Source organism: Lissotriton vulgaris, chromosome 5 (genome assembly GCF_964263255.1).
Source record: "Lissotriton vulgaris chromosome 5, aLisVul1.2, whole genome shotgun sequence".
NCBI lineage: Eukaryota > Metazoa > Chordata > Amphibia > Caudata > Salamandridae > Lissotriton > Lissotriton vulgaris.
This window is the reverse complement of record NC_141693.1, coordinates 33008237-33025950: the sequence shown is the minus strand read 5'-3', so window position 1 is coordinate 33025950 and position 17714 is coordinate 33008237. Positions and strand designations below refer to the sequence as shown.

At 47.6% G+C, this 17714-nt stretch overlaps 1 protein-coding gene across 1 annotated transcript in view; it reads right to left on the bottom strand.

The window, feature by feature from the left end:
* Positions 1-3177: 3177 nt before the first annotated feature.
* The window catches only part of LOC147710050 (uncharacterized), a 52214-nt gene continuing 37677 nt past the window's right edge, over positions 3178-17714 (bottom strand). The window contains exons 3-4 of the mRNA XM_086920708.1: positions 13521-13571; positions 3178-5810 (exon numbers count right to left, since the gene is read on the bottom strand). Coding sequence (XP_086776834.1) covers positions 5497-5810; positions 13521-13571 — 365 coding nt within the window. The 3' untranslated portion in view covers positions 3178-5496. The remainder of the gene's footprint in view (positions 5811-13520; positions 13572-17714) is intronic.

The following is a 17714-nucleotide window of genomic DNA, read 5'->3' as shown; positions in this document are numbered from 1 at the left end:
CGCCAACATACCATCCAGACATGCCCCTACTAAAGGAAACTATATTCCACAAACTAGCTGAACGCACGCATGTTAAAACGTGGAGAGACCTGTATCATGAAGGGACATTTCGTACACTAGACCATTTATGTCTTGGCATACAGCGATCACCACTCGACACTTTCCTGTCACTGTCCTGACACTTTCATGTACATTCGCCTTCGACAGGGACTTTCGTCAGTTACACCTGACTTCCCTAATGATCCCTCAGTTTTTGCGCCGCTACAGCGGATTCTCCATGATGCAACAGCCAAGAGGCTAGTGTCGACAATTTATAAGACAGTGCATTCGCTGAGGGAACTGCCAGTTCCAGCTGCCAGAGCAAAGTGGGATCAGGAATTGGGTGTAGACCGGACGGATAGACAATGGGATTTCTGCATGCAACAGACTGAGCGGATTTCGTCAAGCAGCAGATTGAGAATAATTCACTATAAATTCATACATAGGTTATACTACACACCTGTTCGCATGCACAGGTACCACCTGCGTGAGTCAGGCGCCTGTGACAGATGCCATGCTCCCGGAGCGGACTTCTTGCACCTAGCATGGGCCTGTGAAGGAGTGCATGCATACTGGCAACAAGTATTTACTGCCCTGTCTAAGATGATAAATATTGGTGTGGAACCCTCTCCAGTTCTGGCGCTTTTGGAATACGTAGAACCTATACAGGCAGCACACCGCAAATTTGTCACAATGGCACTACTCATGGCTAAAAGGAGAGTGGCATGTCAGTGGGGCAGAGGGAGAGCACACGAATTCAAGGAGTGGATGAGAGATCTTACCTATTGTCAGGAACAAATAACAACATATGCTGAGCTATTACCGGTAGCCTCCAGGCCAACTGACATATGGGCCCCATTGAAGTGTTATTTACTAGAGCAAGCCCGCCCGACCCCGCAGAAGGAGCACAATCCTCGCATATAGACTAACATTCGGTAGTTTGAGACTACATTCGTATGTAGGGATGGAAGGTGGTACGGATTTTAGAGGGAGGTTGCAAGGGTCGAACTTGGTGAATTCATTGATAAGTCACGGGTAGGGATCACCTAGAGTATATGAGATAGGAATTACAGAGGTTGTATCGATGTCTGTCACATATACTACTGGACAGGGTGCGCACTATATGTATACCCAAATAAGGAAGTATACTGCTACTTCATATCCTCATCGCTGCTGCGAACGGCCAACGGCCATTGCGTGCACTACCTCGGTAGTGCTGCGCCCGTCCGTTGGCCGTCGCGGCCCCACCCGCGCAATGGAACGTTCAGCACTGGAGCTGAACGTTCGGCGCAGTTAAGAGGTTAAAGTCGAAGTGTATAGTTCAAACACCAATATTCCTGACGAGCACAGTTGGAAGTGGATGTTCATCCTGCACTATGTAACTGTAAGCTTATGTGTTTTAGAACTAATGCCACATGCTGTAAAATGTACTAAATGCTATTTTCTTGCTGTGATGTGTAGATACATGTGCACCTTCTAAGTTTGTACCAACAACAAAATCATGTAAAAATAAAGTTTAAAAAAAAAAGAAATCGTACCTCTAACTAAAACACAATTACTCACCTGGTTTCAGGAAATGTCCCAGGGCTGAATCCAGGATCCAGCCCTGTGTTAACAAAAGTAATCTGAAAAGTAATTACCTTCATTTTACTTAAAAATCCCATTCATTTGAATGTACTTTACCTGCAATGTGTTGCAAACTGCTTACCTAAAACTGTAACCAAAACCAGTACAAGTTACACTGCTATTTTGAACTGTGTTCATACGAGTAATTTACTACTGAAAAGTATTTTTATGCTTACCTGCACCAGACTTGCTTGGTTCTAAAAATAAAACATTATATTTTTATCTACAAATCCTCTGATTCTGCCTTACTGCTCGACCAAGCTACCACTTTAGAGAGGAAGTTTAGATCTAACGTAAGCCTCGGCCAAACCTCTGGAGACTCTTGCACTCTGTACACACTGGGCCTCATTTATGAGGCCCCTTGCGCCATCGGAACGTCACTTTTTGTGACGTTCCGTGGCGCAGAAGCCTGCGTGATATTTATCAGACAGCACTCAGCCACTTTTTTGGGCTCAATGCTGCCTGATAAATATCAGTCCCTTTATCGCAGTGTTCAGCGTTAAAGGGGCGTACAATGGGTGTTGCTGGGGGCGTTCCCAGCAGCATCCATGGCCTTTGAACACTGCCCCAGATTTACGAGAAATCGTGAATCTGAGGCAGTGCCAAAAGCTTGCGCCTCCCCAGGGGAGGCGTAAGGGAGGCGCAACGGGGAGAAATATCTTTATTTCGCCTCGTTTTCCTCTTTCTATGTGTTCTGCAGTCTGCAGCACACATAGAAAGAGGAAAAGCCTCTTGTGATTATTTTTGTACAGAAAGGTTTCCCTTCCTGTACAAAAATAATCATCCCCACAACGAAGGCAGCCTTGCACCATGGTGCAAAGGGGCCTGCGCTGGCGCAGGGGAAAAGGACAGGAATGCGCCAAATCTTATAGATACGGCGCATTCCTGCTGCGCTCCCCTACAGCAAAACCTCATAAATGAGGCCCCCTGTATCTCACTTTGGTGCAGTGTATACAGAGCCCCTTTCTTACACAGTTCCCGCCGCTGAGAGCAGAACACGAGCGCAGCTGAACCCACAAGCCTGCCTGCATTTTTCCTTCTAAATCCTTGGGGATCTCTAACTGTAATTTAGCTCACCCGTTTTACTGTTTTGTGTTTAAAAGTCTCATATTGCCATCTAGTGGTTGTTTGCTAGAATTACGGACACAGAAAATATATAAGCAATCATTGTATTTTACTTTTCTTCATTATCACGTATATGAGTACCTCAGAGTATGTTGCGTAGCTCCTCTATGACCTATACAGGATCTGCGCATTTGGATAACATAAACTGTGGGACTGGTGGCAGACTGATTCTGTGCACCCCCACCAGACACGTTAGCCTGTCTGTATCAGCTCGCTCACAGCGACACTAGAATCTCCTCTGACCGGGGAGAGAATAGTTCTTGGCAACCTCAGAGCATGACAATCCTGATCCCTCAGAATCATGGAAACAATATACTACATTTCGCTCAGTCACCCGTGATCACGTAGTTTGTCTCAGAGAGACACAGAATAAACATATCGGGCATTTGTCAATAAGGATTTATTGAACAGTATTTCTTCTAGAATAGAATAGATGAGCTGCAACAACCATTAGACAGTAGAAGAGACATATGATTAGAAGAACTACAAAAGTAAAGGGATGGTAAAGTTCTACAAATCTTACAATAATCATGAATACATACAAATATATAAAACACATGATAATAAGTACGTACTCCTACAATGCCTCCCTAATAAGATGCACCTTAATGTACCTAGCGTCTGTGTAGATGTGATGCCAAGTATCCCGCTAGGATCTAGTCAACCCCATTACCTGAGAATGAGAGAATAAGGTATGTTAGACCACTGCGAGCTGGAGCGTCTGCATGCAGGATCCTCAGCGTCTCCGGTCAGTGTGTCAGCCGGAAAGTCTCAGTCTGTCTTTCCAAGCAAGACATGATGTATATACACCCACAGGTCTCCCCAGGGGTCCTACCTCGCTGTGTTACTGTTAAGGGTGGGTGTAAAATCCGTTTCGCATGCAAATTTGCGGATTTTCCGCGATTTCGCGATCCACGAATCTCGCGAAATCGCGGTAAAATCCGGGAATCAGCTGGGACGAATTTTCAGCCAAGCAAGGGTTACAGCAGCAGGTGCAAAAGTTGAACCTAATTTCTTTGTAACCTTTTACAAAAGGGTTACAAACAAATTAACTTCAACTTGGACACCTGCTGCTAATTGCTTCCTGGCGCCTCGTTGCCTACTTGCAACTATTCTCTGACCCTGCTCTGACCCTTGAAGCAGGGTCAGAGAATAGTTACAAGTAGGCAACGAGGCACCTGTCCAAGGAATTAAACCTCATCAGGAAGCACTTACAGATATAAAAAACAAGAAGAAGGGAGAGGATGGCAAATACACCCATTTTGAGTTGTCAGCAGGGGTTAAACTAAAAGAGACCTTTACAGCACAATTTTCATATGCATTTTGCTAAAAATAAAAAGCTGTATGTTCTGTAGGGGCAACTCAGGAATCTGGCCCTTCAGAGATTCGGCCTCTCTTTTTTTCTCTCGTTCTCTCTCCCTCTCTCTTTCCCTCTCTTTCTCTATCTATCTATCTATCTATCTATCTATCTATCTATCTATCTATCTATCTATCTATCTATCTCCCTCTCCCATAAACGACTGCATGGGTAACTTCGCTATGCAAGCGGCTCGCGAAGACGCAAAAATCCCCGCGAACACGCAAAAACCCCGCGAACCCGCAAAAACCCCGCGAACACGCAAAAAACCAAAAATCCGCAAATTCGCACAAATTCGCGAATTTTGCGGATCGCGAATTCGCAAAATTCGCCCATGCTTAGTTACTGTGTCTGCCTGAAGGATGACGTCGGGCCTGAACTTTATACAGAGATATAATACAGGAGATGTTCGTCCTGCTGTCAGTCCTGCTGTGCTTCCAAGAAGCCTCATGCATAATGTATGAGATTCGAACTAGGGGGAAAACCGCGTTCTGAATGCAGTGTCGTATCTAGGTAAAAGGTCAGTCCCTAAGACCCGTTATGTATGTAATGTAGGGAAGGATATAGGTGAATGGTTGCAATGTTAACTGCGCCTAAATAGGGTACCTATATGAAATGTAACATGCCTTTAGAATGTGCGTTGAACAAAACCTTCTCCTATGTTCATATTTATTAAACTATATTGTTTTTTCATGTATAACAGGGACCCAGGCCACCCTTAAGGTGCACATAACTGCCTCGCCTCTTCAGTCACTGTTGGCATCGTTGTCAGGGCGGGCTTGAGCAGGAATGTTTTTAAGTTCATGTTTGAAAACTATCACTAATAGCTCTCAATGCGGTGATACCATGTGATACAATGAAGTGAAACAGTTCTGCATATTAAACATGCCAATTGTATATACACCAATGATAGCATGTTTAGGGTAAAGCGCTCAGAGTCCTAAAGCCAGCAAAAAGAATTCAGCAAACAGATGAGGAAGGAAGGCATAATCAAGTTTGGGGTAACCCTTCAGAGAGGGTCGTTTTCCAACAGTCTCCATACTTAGCTTGGTTGTAAAAGACAGCTATAACTGGGGTCTAGGGGCCCTCACACTCTGGGGTCCTGGGGCCCCTGCTTGTAAAGTACTGTGGGTCCCAGCACAGACCGTGGGCAGTGATGGTTCACACACCCAGTTAACACCAGTGAAACCAGCAGTCCATGCCTGGATGCACCGCTCAACTCAGCACAATCCGCTCACACGAGAGTGAATAGAGCAGTGTCTGAGGGGGCACTGGAGGGGGTAGAAAGGAACCAGCTCAGAGGGTCCAGAGATATTTACAAGTCTCAAGTACAACGGACCTCTGAGGATTCAATTAATCGTGTCTGCATTCACTACTATGGTCTCATCGGATTCCTTGTGCGTGCTGCTTCCGACGTCACTTCCAGTGCTGGACCCATCTCTGTCCCTGTTGTGGTGATTTGGGGGCAATGGATGAGGCAAGATCCCCAGCCCCTCTTCAATTAACTCTGCAGAAGGCCGCGCTCCGCAGGCTCTCTGCCCTTCGTGATGACGGATGAAAAAGCGCTTTAAAGGTTTCCACTTCAACATCAGCGTCCCCGCCAGCACCGACGTCACCAGTGATGCCACCAGCACCGGACCCCACCGGCTCCTTCCACGTGGCTCTGAAACAAAAACACGAAGTGTGAATATATTGTGCACACAAACTGTCCTGAGACCATTCATGGGCAGAGCTGGGGGGTTGGGGGGGCGGGTGTAGGACAGAGAGAAGGGCTCAGCCACTCCTCAGAGCTTCAAGGTGTATCTCAGCGTTCACGAGACACCCTACAAGGCCCTTGCAGCATTGCAGGACACTTTGCCCAGTTAAAAGGAAAGCACCAAATCCCCACTCCCCCCACAGACATTAATCAAGAACTTTTAAAATTATTTAACACACTAAGAAAGTACACTCTAGCTCGAGTAATGGGGCACTGTAGGAAAAAAACGTAAAGTAACAAATAAATATGAATATATCAGTGAATGTGGGGGTAAATACCCTTAAAATTAAACAAAAAACTTGAAAAACCAAATTATTAATATGCGATTCTGCATGAAACGGCCTGTAATGTTAAATGAAGGTCTCCGAGCCCGACAAGTGGCCAGCGGGTCCAGCACAAGGTGACTGTCTAGGGCCAAAGACGCAGAGCAGCCTCTCTGGTCATGGGTCAACCCCACAACTTAAGAACGAGACAGTGAACCTCTGTACTCTGTCTCAGGAGCCCTGAGGTATTTACCTGATGAGGAAGGTGTGAGAAGTTGGCCTGATATATAATGTTCACTATTCTAGTGAGCACTTTGTATCAGTCCAAACAACCCTTATGGTGATTGGTTGTAAGTCAACCTTATAGACCAGCTATCCTAGTAGCTTGGATACGAGCAGTCTTCGGGCTAAACTCTAGAGGGCGTGTTAAGCCAGCTGTTATACCATCACATATACCCCTTGAACACCAAGTGAAAGGACACCACACAAGTGTTATGAAAATAAACAGTGTATTTTTTTAGATCACAACAGCCCTGTACTCTTTATGAGGACAGGGTACTAAGCACACAACAAAACTCTTACGAAAATACTTTAAGTTGCACAATTTACACAGATGCCCGAGGGGCACAAAAAACCATATGCTATGAAAGTGGAATGCGAAATTACTAGCAGGTAAGTACTGGACTAATAGGCTTTGGAATCGCTAGGACTTGACTATTGAACCTTCAGATTACTAATAGGAGGCCTAGGGGACTCGGGTGCAGAGTGTGCACTCTCATGCGGGATGCAGGACAAAGTCTATGGAGGCTAGTAAAGGCAAAGTTAGTGTTCTCGGGCGAACCCGACTAGGTAGGTTGAAAACGAAAGTGGATCTGGACCCTTGGATAGTGAGGCTATGCTGGGGCACCGAAATGCAGAAGTTACCTAGCCCAGGGGCTGCAGCTGCATAGGTCTGAAAAGATGTCGGGAATCCTCGTTGACGAACCAGGAGCCTGAAGAAAGAAGTTGCTGGCAGGCGACCAGTGAAGATTGTTCGATGGATCCAAGCCTGGATCGAAGATAGATGACACCTGAAAGCAGAGGGGACCAAGTTCTTAATCACTAGCCAGTGATTGTGTGGGCACCAGGATGGCACCGGGCGAAGTCACCTCGACCAGGTGAGTGGGCGACGCTGGGCTCTGCAGTCTCACGGACCAGGAGGCGTTGTCGGCGACCAGGATGGAGGTGCGAGCTGTCCCACGATGGTTGATGCTGTCGACGTCGCTGGACCCAGGATTGGGGCAACAAGTCTTGGCAAATTCAAGCCCACGCGGTGGACCTAAAATGGCGTCTGGAGTGGACCAGGAGGGTCCGGGGTGCTCCTCTTTTGGAAGGGAGCAAGAGCCAGTCTGGAGCAACCAGACCAGCAGTGTTGTCGTCGTTGATCGTCGTCGGGAAGGCCACAAGCCAGCGGGCTAGTAGCCATACAACGCGGTGAGCAGCCAAAAAGCAGAAGGGCCCCACGCAGATCTCGTGGATGCTGGGGGGCTGGGCTTCGGTGCTGGAACTGCTCAGGGTCGGGGCTTCTCGGACCCCAAAGCACTCACCAGAGGATCCCTCGGCGGTCGTGCTGGATAGAAGTCGTGCACTTCTGATGATGGCCGGTCCCTCGAGGTCTCGTCGCACCTACGGTTCTCAGCTTAGCTGTAGAGGTAGGTAGAGGTCAGAGGTGCCAGGGAAGCCGGGTCTCGTCGTGCTGGTCGGTCGGATTCCCGAGGAAGGATGTGCAGCAAACTGCAGTGTTCTTGATGGTGCCTGCGGGTGCAGGGTGACTACTCCTTAGTCACAAGGGAGAAATCTTGAGAAGAGTCGAGAGTTCCTTTTCGTAGAAAGTAGTTTCTTGATTCAAAGATGATCTAATTTGGAAGGGTCCCCGCTCCTACCTTTATCCTAAAGAAAGGGGTGGGTACGCGACTAGGTCCTGCCCAAGGGGTGGGACCAGGAAGGGGGGTGGTTACACCCCTCTCCCATGCCGGACTTTCCCCAGGCCAGGGGCTGGCGTGCCCCTGGAACTGGTTCTAGCCGGCCTATACATAGTGAGCACCGGGGTGCCACTTGCAGTCACCTTCCTGTAAAGCCCTGCCTACCCAGGCTACACAATACCCTGTCTGGGATGGTGCTAGCACCGCCCCTGACAGGAAACCCTTTGTCCAAGCTCTCCTCGCTGGAAGGACTCCCAGCAGCAGGAGGTCAGACTCGTGTCTGTGGTGGCAGCATCCATTTTGTGGAGCTGAGGCTTGAGTTAACTTTAACCGGGGTTCACAGTTACTACCATGTCGTGTCCCTCTAGAAGGGTGGAATGCTAACCCCGTCGCCAGAATTGGCGAGGGGTTAGTATTCCAATTTGTATGACACCTTACTCGACATGTTTTGATAAAGCGATACCAGAGTTGGCATTTAACCGCGAGGATTATAATGCACTTAAGAGTATATGGTATGCGTTATCATGGAACAGCTATTAGGACTTGGTTCCGCCAGCTGCAGACGGGCTCAGCTCATGCCAGAGCACCATCTCACACGATTCCAAGCACTCTGCCTTCAGGATTGTTAAGGCCTGCCATAGGAGTGACTGATAGGAATCTGTGTGTCCATTCTAGGGTTAGATATAGGTATACTATATCTATAGCAAAGGGTGATTACACCACCTTGCCCCAGCTGTCGTGCAGCCAGTTGTGTCAGATTTAGATGGCCAGCCAGGGGTGGCATAATACATGCTTCAGTCCCTGGTAGGCCCTGGGTACACCTATGCCCTGAGTTACAGGGTCTGATAAGGTGGCCCAGTACCAATTGGTAAATGCACCTAAGGTACACGTTGTAATTTAGTGAAAGAACAGCTAGGCTGTGGGTCTGATTAGCAGGCCCACAGCCAGAGAAAGCCGTAAACCAGTGAAACAAAAGCAAAAAATCTGGGTGATCATAGGATTGCAGACCCTACTCTCCTACAGAAGGTACTCAGGGAGTCAAGTGATGAGATGAGCTAATGCCTAAACCCTAAGGGAGCAGACTTCACGTGAACACCTTTCACACAGTTCAGAGTGACGAGCACACGCACTCCACTCACGAGGACTTGCCACTTATAGAGCAGGGGAGAGACACATTTTTTTTGTGTACCCCTTGTAAAGTTAATCTCTCATAACAACATTAACAGAGTGAAGCGTGTAAACTGATCAACAAAAATACACACAAAGAATTTACATTAACCGTGGGAAACTAATTGCCGTTTGCGAAAATAATATACTAATAAATGTAAACGAGACATACTAACATAGAGCTGTAATAATATATATTTAATTAACTAAGCGTGTGTATTTGTGCTTAAGTAGAGAAAAATATTTTGTGGCAAAGAGGAAATACAATTGGTAAGTAAAGTGACTCTATAGGTTTGCTTTTGCTAGGTAACAACTAACTGGGATATTAGAATGGTGGAGGTAAACAGAAGGGCTATAATTCTCAATCTAATTTCTGTTCTGTTTATTTTCGCATTAGTTCCCAATGAGGCCTGCGCGGACTGGTCAGACAGAGAGAAAATGTCAATGACAACACTTCGAGAGAAAGATGGCCTCCACGCATCGCTGTGAGCAGAACGTGTGAATAGAATGGCCCGTACACGAAGTGAGAGATGTCAAGGTCAGCTTGGCCTGGGACAAGGAAGCATGCCAAAGGATGCCGGCATCTAAGAGTGTGGGAAAGGAAGCTTAATAAATAAAAGGAGATACATGAATCGAAAGACAAGTAAACTTTTGGATGATGCTATGAGAATGAAAGGAGGATGACATGACAAAATGCAAACTGGTTAGAAGTAAGAGTACATGAGTTGATCATCACCACCCCTCAAATGGACCAATCAGAAATGACCGTGGACCCTAAAAGTTTCAATTTTAAGTTAGATAGTTAGAGAATGAGGGTAAAAAAGAGCTCGCGTCAAAGAGAGAGAAAAGGTTGCTCCATGAATTTTATTTTGCACCACGACATGCTGTCGATGTGAACAATTTTCTGGTGCTAGAGACTTTGAAATATTTTTGGACTTTAACTTTGACGGAGCAAAGAAGATGATCGATTGTAGAGTTTGTATTTCGGCAGGGAGGCATTGAGGAGAATAGAGAGACAGACAGCTTTGGGAACCTGATTAATGCAACTCAGTCATTCGCTTATGTCCATTTGGTAATATGCTTTTAATACAAAGACTTCTTCCAAGAAGACAACAACCTGCAATCATCCGAGCCCAACACCAGGTGGCGATCTATTGGTAAGTGTACAATCTGCAGCTCATATGCCTTTAATTTTATTTGTCTTTAACATGTACTAAATAGAAATGCTTAAACTTTGCTTGTCTAAAATATATGCTAAGTTTCTTTCAAAAATGAATTTGATAAACTATTGAAAATTCGAACTCGATTCCGATATATTCTATGAATGTCATGACCGAAATGAAATGTTAAAAGTTCATGGGATTACTGTTATTAAGCTGGTCTTCATCGCCATCAACTGACTTCTACTAGTTGGTCCATCGACCAAAAAGCAGAGTACCTTGATGTGTTGTTTTCCTATTAACAGGTTAGTATGATATCAATTCCGAGATGTGTATAATGTATAAAGTATAGAATCTAGGTACCCCGCTAACCAGCAGCTCGCCTTCTTTTTCACTGATTCAGTAGTAGTGTGAAGTGTGTATGTGTGACTCCCTGTGCTATGGGCACCACTGATGAGTAGAAATAAGTTGCTCCTGAGTCAAGTGGGATGAGTATAGAGGGTTGTTGGAGGGCTCCGCTGGATCAGATTTCTTGGTAGCGGGAGGTCTGGTTACTATAGGTCAGTTTGGAGGCTTCCGGCAGGGATTGGGGACCAGTCCCGCCACACCCAAGGAGAGGCTCAGCTTTAGAGGGCGTCTGGACACTGTTGACTCACTCAGACAGGTGCTGTGGGCTCGGGTGCAGAGAGGTGTTCAGGCGTCTCGTTGGGGCGGTCTGAAGCTCACTCTGTATTGGTGACCTGGTGAAAAGGGGAAACAGGGCAGTTATGCCACTCTTGGAGACTGGCCTTGTGGACCAGGACGTCTTTGGACGGTTGGTCGGCCTTGGTGCTGTTGGAGTTTGGTGTAGACCAACAACAAGGCTTGGTTGCTGCCTGGGGACCGGTACTCTGGGAATAGATGCCAGGAGCCTTCAGGAGGGTCAGCATCTCGGTACTTCGGTGAAGTGGCGAGTATGACCTCCTGGGCTCCAAACAATCTTTCGCTTGCCTCGGTGCTCCCTTGGTGGGCCTGATGCTCAAAGGGACGGAGTACTGGACTTTGCGAGCGGTGCCTTCAGATGCAGAGAAGCAGCTCCTCTGCTCCAAGGTAGATGTTGCTAGCAAGATAAAGTCATGGGTCGGTCCTCTACAGCTCTGGGAGGTTACAACGTTCTGGATGAGCCGGGTCCGTGCCACTGTCGAGGTCCAGGGTTTTGCACCAAGTGGAGGTGAAGTCCTCAGTTCTAGCATCACTGGCTCTTCTTTGTGCTTCTTTCTTCTTAAAGCAGGAGAATCTTGATTTCCTGATGTCAGGGGGGTCACCTAAATACTTAATTTAGGGGCAGTAAGGGGAGTGAAGATAAAGCCAATGGGCAACTTCCCCCTGGGATCGCTACACCCCCTAGTTGACCACTTTCTGTGGGGAGTGGGCATCCCCGGTCCCAGAGTTCCTAACTGCACCACACACAAGAGGGTGGAATCCTCACTTTCATGTTCACTTCAGCTGCCCACCTTCACGGTGTGCCTAGCCTGCCAGTGCAGCATGCCTCCTGGCTATCCAATTTCCCGCATGTCCTGGAAGAGTCCAGTCGAGCAGCACACTATTAGACTAGTGAGGTTATAGGGGGCACCTCCAAGGTGCCCCCTCTGGGTGCATGTCGTAATTAAATTAAATAATATGAACTTGTATAGCACATCAATTGCTTAAAGGCTTCAGAGGGCTAATAGTCAATCCCAAGAGTCTCTCTGCTCAAGATCCAGTCAGGACAGGTGAACGGCAAGTTATAAAGAGAAGAGACAAGCTTTGAAGGCCTTCCTAAAAGGCATACGTGACGTCATATGGGTCAGATGGAGGGGGAGTGTATTCCGGAGGTTGGCCTCAGTGTCCGAGAAGGCTCTAACTCCCCATCTCTCTTTCTGAACTCTGGGGAGGACCTCTAAATTGTGGCCTGCTGATCGAAGGAGTCTGCTAGGGGAATACCACCGGAGCGTAGATTTAACGCCCCCGGGGCTGGCACTGTAAAGTACCTTGTGAACAATTTTCTTGACAGTGACCTGCTTCTGTACGGGGAGCCGGTGCAGTTCATGCAGTTCTTATGCTACTGACATGTTTTAGGGGATACCTTGTGTAAGCCTGGCCGCTGCATTTCACACTAACTGTAATTTGGCAAGGATAGTCTTACTGGTGCCCAGGTAAAGGGTGTTGCATCTAGTACTGGCATCAGTACAGATTTATTAAGACAATGTGCTTGATACCAAACACCACAGGTTTCATTGAAGCCATGATGTAGCTGGGTAATACGTTTCAACCAGTTCCCAGTACAAACCTTGAGATGGCTTCCCTGTTCCCTTGCAATATCTAGTAATAGAATTAGACATCACAGGGGCCCATCTGCTCATGCAGATATGTCCTCATATAAAATATAATGCACCCTGCCGTGGGCCTGGAGTTGGGATGACTTACGTATATTAAATGCAGTGACTTTGGCATGGCACACGTGAGGTGGGTGGTGTTATCTGGGAGGCGGGAAGCAAAAATGGTGGTAAGACGCTGAAGATCTCTAAACCAATTAAAATAAAGAAGCAGGAGAGGCGGACAAATCCAGAGGAAACAAGCAACATCAAACTGAGGCTTGGAAAAAATGACACAGGCTAACAGTAGCACAAAATACAGAGGCTACAACGCAGGAGTTCTAGAGGGTGGATTTTCACACAGTCTCACCACCCTAAGTAAAATGACCCCTCCTTCACCTGAACCGGCAGCTGCGACAAACACCAATATGTTTTATCGCTCAAGTGAAAGAATGCAGACCGTTAGTTGACCCCATTGCATCATCATAATACATTCAGCTGGAGCCCACGCAGAGGAGCTAAGAGTAGTAAGAAGAGTCTTCGAGTGGCCTGATTCCCGCCCTGGAGGCTGCTGGGAGTATTATAAGGGATCTTCTTGGAATACTCTAGATACAGATAACTGCTTTACCAGCATTTGAACTTGTACACATGATCCCAACCCCAAGAGCAATTAGTCCACAGAAACGTTTTCAAAGGTTTGGTTGGAGGTAAGACGAGAGCTGGAGTTTCTCACCTGCCACAGTCGTAAGTGTATCTGGCGGGTCGGTCAGTGCAGGAGAGGGCTCTAGAGAGGGAGCAAAGAAGAAGGTTCAGTTTGAGAATCAACAGCGGCTGAAACACATTCACAATTCTCTTCGTGCCTTAATATCTGCTAATTCATATCACTAGATCAACACTGAACCCTGCGAGACCTCGGATGGATTGGGTCTTTGCGAGTAAGGATTGGGTTATTTACCCGGTAAGCCTCTGTTCTTGGCATGCAGAGCTGTAGATTCACATGCTTTGCATACTCCTGCCATCTAGTGTTGGGTCCAGATGTTTGCCAGTTGTTTTTTCTTTCGAACAAGTCTTTCTAGTCACAAGGTAAGGTGACTCCTCCTTTCGGTGATAGTGTGCGCGGGCATCGACTCCATTGTTAGATTGTTTCACCGCAAGAGGGTGAGAATGGAGTAAGAAAGAGTAAGTACAGAGATGTCCATGCATTTGTAATGTATATAAGAACTGCAACAACCAATGGGATTCCGGGGAGGAGGGAGGGCGCATGTGAATCTACAGCTCTTCATGCCATGAACAGATGCTTACAGGGTAACAATCCGTGTGAGGCATGTATGCTGTAGATCACATGCTATGCATAGATTGTATAGCAGTATTCTCCCAAAGAGGAGTGGCTAACCAGTGGGTGTTGCAGTTGTTTGAAAAAGTGTTTAAGCACTGCTTGTCTCACATTAACTTGTTGGTGTGCTAACACAGCCACAAAATATTGTTTGGTAAATGTGTGTGGCGTAGCCCGTGTAGTTGCTTTATAGATGTCAGCTATAGAAATGTTACCTAAAAAGGCCATAGATGCTCTTCTTTTAAGGGTCAAATGGCCTCCCAGAGGTATAGACAAAGTTCTTTTGGCTTTAATGTAGAATGTTTGGATACATTTAACGATCCATCTAGAAATGTCAGATTGTGAGATACGTATATCTTTATGAGGTGTAGCAAAGGAGTTGTTTTGTGAAAATCATTTGTTCTATCAATATAATACATTAATGCTTTCTGACACCTAATGTATGGAGAGCTTTGTTTGCTAAAGAATCGGGTTGAGGGAACAAAACAGGTAGCTCAACAGATTGGTTAATATGAAAAGCTGAGACTGCTTTTGGAAGGAACTTTGGATTGGTGCAAAGAACCACTATCTTTAGGAAGTTGGAAGAATAGTTTTTCTAGTGTAAATGCCTGAATATCACTTACAAAAATGCAACCTTCCAAGAGAGAAACGGAGGGAACAGTTATGTAAAGGTTCAACGGGTGGACCCATAAACAAGACAACATTAAGGCTTCAGCCGGGACGGGTGAAACTTTCTATGGTATTACTCTTTTAAGGCCTTCCATGAGAGCTTTAATTACTGGTACTTTGAATAAACATTAGTGTTGTTTGTATTGAAAATAGACCGTCACCAGGTGTGGGCAAGGCCTGAACGTTGTAGATATAATAGATGAAAAATAATGTCATGTATAGATGCATCTAATGGGCCAATTGTTTGGTTATTACAATATATAACAAACCTTTTCCACTTCGCTGCATTGCACGCTCTCATGGTAGGTTTTCTTGCTTCCTTAAGAATGGTCATGCAGTCTGGTGGCTGATTTCGATATCCAGTTTCTAGGACCTCAGGAGCCAGATCGCCTGGTTGAGCTCCTTGGGGTTTGGATGCCGGATTACTCCATGGCTCTGAGTGAGAAGGCTTGAGGTGAGGAAGTGTCTCGGGTGGAACTACGGAAAGTTCTAGTAGTGTGGTGAACCGTGGTTGACGAGTCCATGCAGGGGGCCACTAGAATAATGGTGAGAGACGCCCGCCTGAGTTACTGAACCAGAAATGGAAGAGGAGGGAGAGGTGGAAAAGCGTAGGAAAATATCCCTGACCAATTCATCCATAGGGTATTGTCTTTGCATCGAGGGTGTGGGAACCTGGAGGGTGTAAGTGACGCTGACGTACATGTACTTGCCCTGTGTGTATGTGACCCTGACATACATGTACTTGCCCTGTGTGTATGTGACCCTGACATACATGTACATGCCCTGTGTGTAAGTGACCCTGACATACCATTACATGTTCTGTGCATAAGTGACCCTTACATACCGCTACATGCCCTCTGTGTAAGTGAAGCTGACATGCATGCACACTCGCTGTGTGTAAGTGAATCTGACATACATGTACATGCCCTGTGTGTATGTGACCCTGACATACATGAACATGCCCAGTGTGTATGCGACCCCAACATACCATTACATGTTCTTTGTATAACTGACCCGTACATATCTCGACTTACCCTGTGTGTAAGTGACTGTGCCATATCAGTACATGCCCCATGTGTAAGTGACCCTGACATACCTGTGCACTCCCTGTGTGTAAGTGAAGCTGACATACCTGCACACGCCCCATGTGTAAGTGACGCTGACATACCTGTACACGCCCATGTGTAAATGAAGCTGACATACCTGCACACGCCCCATGTGTAAGTGACGCTGACATACCTGTACACGCCCATGTGTAAATGAAGCTGACATACCTGTACACACCCCATGTGTAAGTGAAGTTAATATACATGTACATGCCATGTGTGTATGTCAATCAATAAGATTCATATCGCACGGTACTCACCCGCTAGGGTCTCAAGGCGCTGGGGGGGGGGGGGGGGGGGGGGAGGGGAGGGGTCCGTTACTGCTCGAAAAGCCAGGTCTTGAGTTGCTTCCTGAAGGAGAGATGGTCCTGGGTCAGCCATAGGTGGATGGGGAGTGAGTTCCATGTCTTGGCCGACAGGTAGGAGAAGGATCTTCCTCCGGCGGTGGCTCTGCGAATGCGTGGTACGGTGGCGAGGGCGAGGCTGGCTGATCGCAGCTGGCTGGTGGGCGTGTAGAAAGTGAGGCGGTTGTTGGGGTACTTGGGGCCCAGGTCGTGGAGAGCCTTGTGTGCATGGGTGAGGAGCCTGAACATGATCCTCTTGCTGACGGGGAGCCAGTGCAGGTCTCTCAGGTGGCCGGAGATGTGGTTGTTGCGGGGGATGTCCAAGATGAGTCATGCGGAGGCGTTCTGTATGCGCTGGAGTCTTTTCTGTAGTTTGGCTGTGGTTCCAGCGTAGAGGGTGTTCCCGTAGTCCAGTGGGCTGGTGACGAAGGCCTGGGTGACCGTCTTCCTGGTTTCGTTGGGGATCCATCGAAAGATCTTTCGGAGCATGTGCAGGGTGTTGAAACAGGTTGACGAGACGGTGTTGACTTGTTTGGTCATCGAGAGGGAGGAGTCCAGGATGAAGCCCAGGTTTCGTGCGTGGTCCGTTGGCTTGGGGGTGGTGCCCAGGGCAGGGGGCCACCAGGAGTCGTCCCAGGCAGAGGGAGATGATCCCAGGATGAGGACTTCCGTCTTGTCTGAGTTCAGTTTCAGGTGGCTGTTCTTCATCCACTCGGCGACGTCTTTCATTCCTTCGTGTAGGCTGGCTCTGGCGGTGGCGGGGTCGTTGGTGAGGGAGAGGATCAGCTGGGTGAGGTCGGCGTAGGAAATAATGTTAAGGTTGTGTTGGCATGCGATGGCTGCGAGGGGGCTCATGTAGACGTTGAAGAGGGTGGGTCTGAGCGGGGATGCTTGAGGTACGCCGCAGATGACTTCGGTGGCTGTATTAGTGTTTGGTGGTAAACTGTGTTGAACGCTGCAGAGAGGTCCAGGAGGATGAGGGCAGCTGTTTCCCCGTTGTCGAGCAGGGATCTGATGTCGTCGGTGGCTGCGATGAGGGCGGTCTCGGTGCTGTGGTTGGCTCGGAAACCGGACTGTGAGGGGTCGAGGGATCCTTTTGTCTGGATGAAGGCGGCAAGCTGTTTATTGACGGTCTTCTCGATGACTTTGGCAGGAAAAGGGAGGAGCGAGATGGGGCAGAAGTTCTTGAGGTCAGTGGGGTCCGCTGTCGGTTTCTTCAGGAGGGCGCTGAGCTCGGCATGCTTCCAGCTCTCCGGGAAGGTGGCGGTGGTGAAGGAGATGTTGATGATGTCCCGGAGTTGGGGTGAGATGATGGAGTCGGCCTTGTTGAAGACGTGGTGGGGGCAGGGGTCGGTCGGGGATCCGGAGTGGATGGTGTTCATCATGCGGGTGGTGTCTTCGGTGCTGACCGGGGTCCAGTTGCAGAGGGTGGTGGTGGGGGGCGTTGGTTCGGTGGTTGGGTGCGTGGTCTGTGC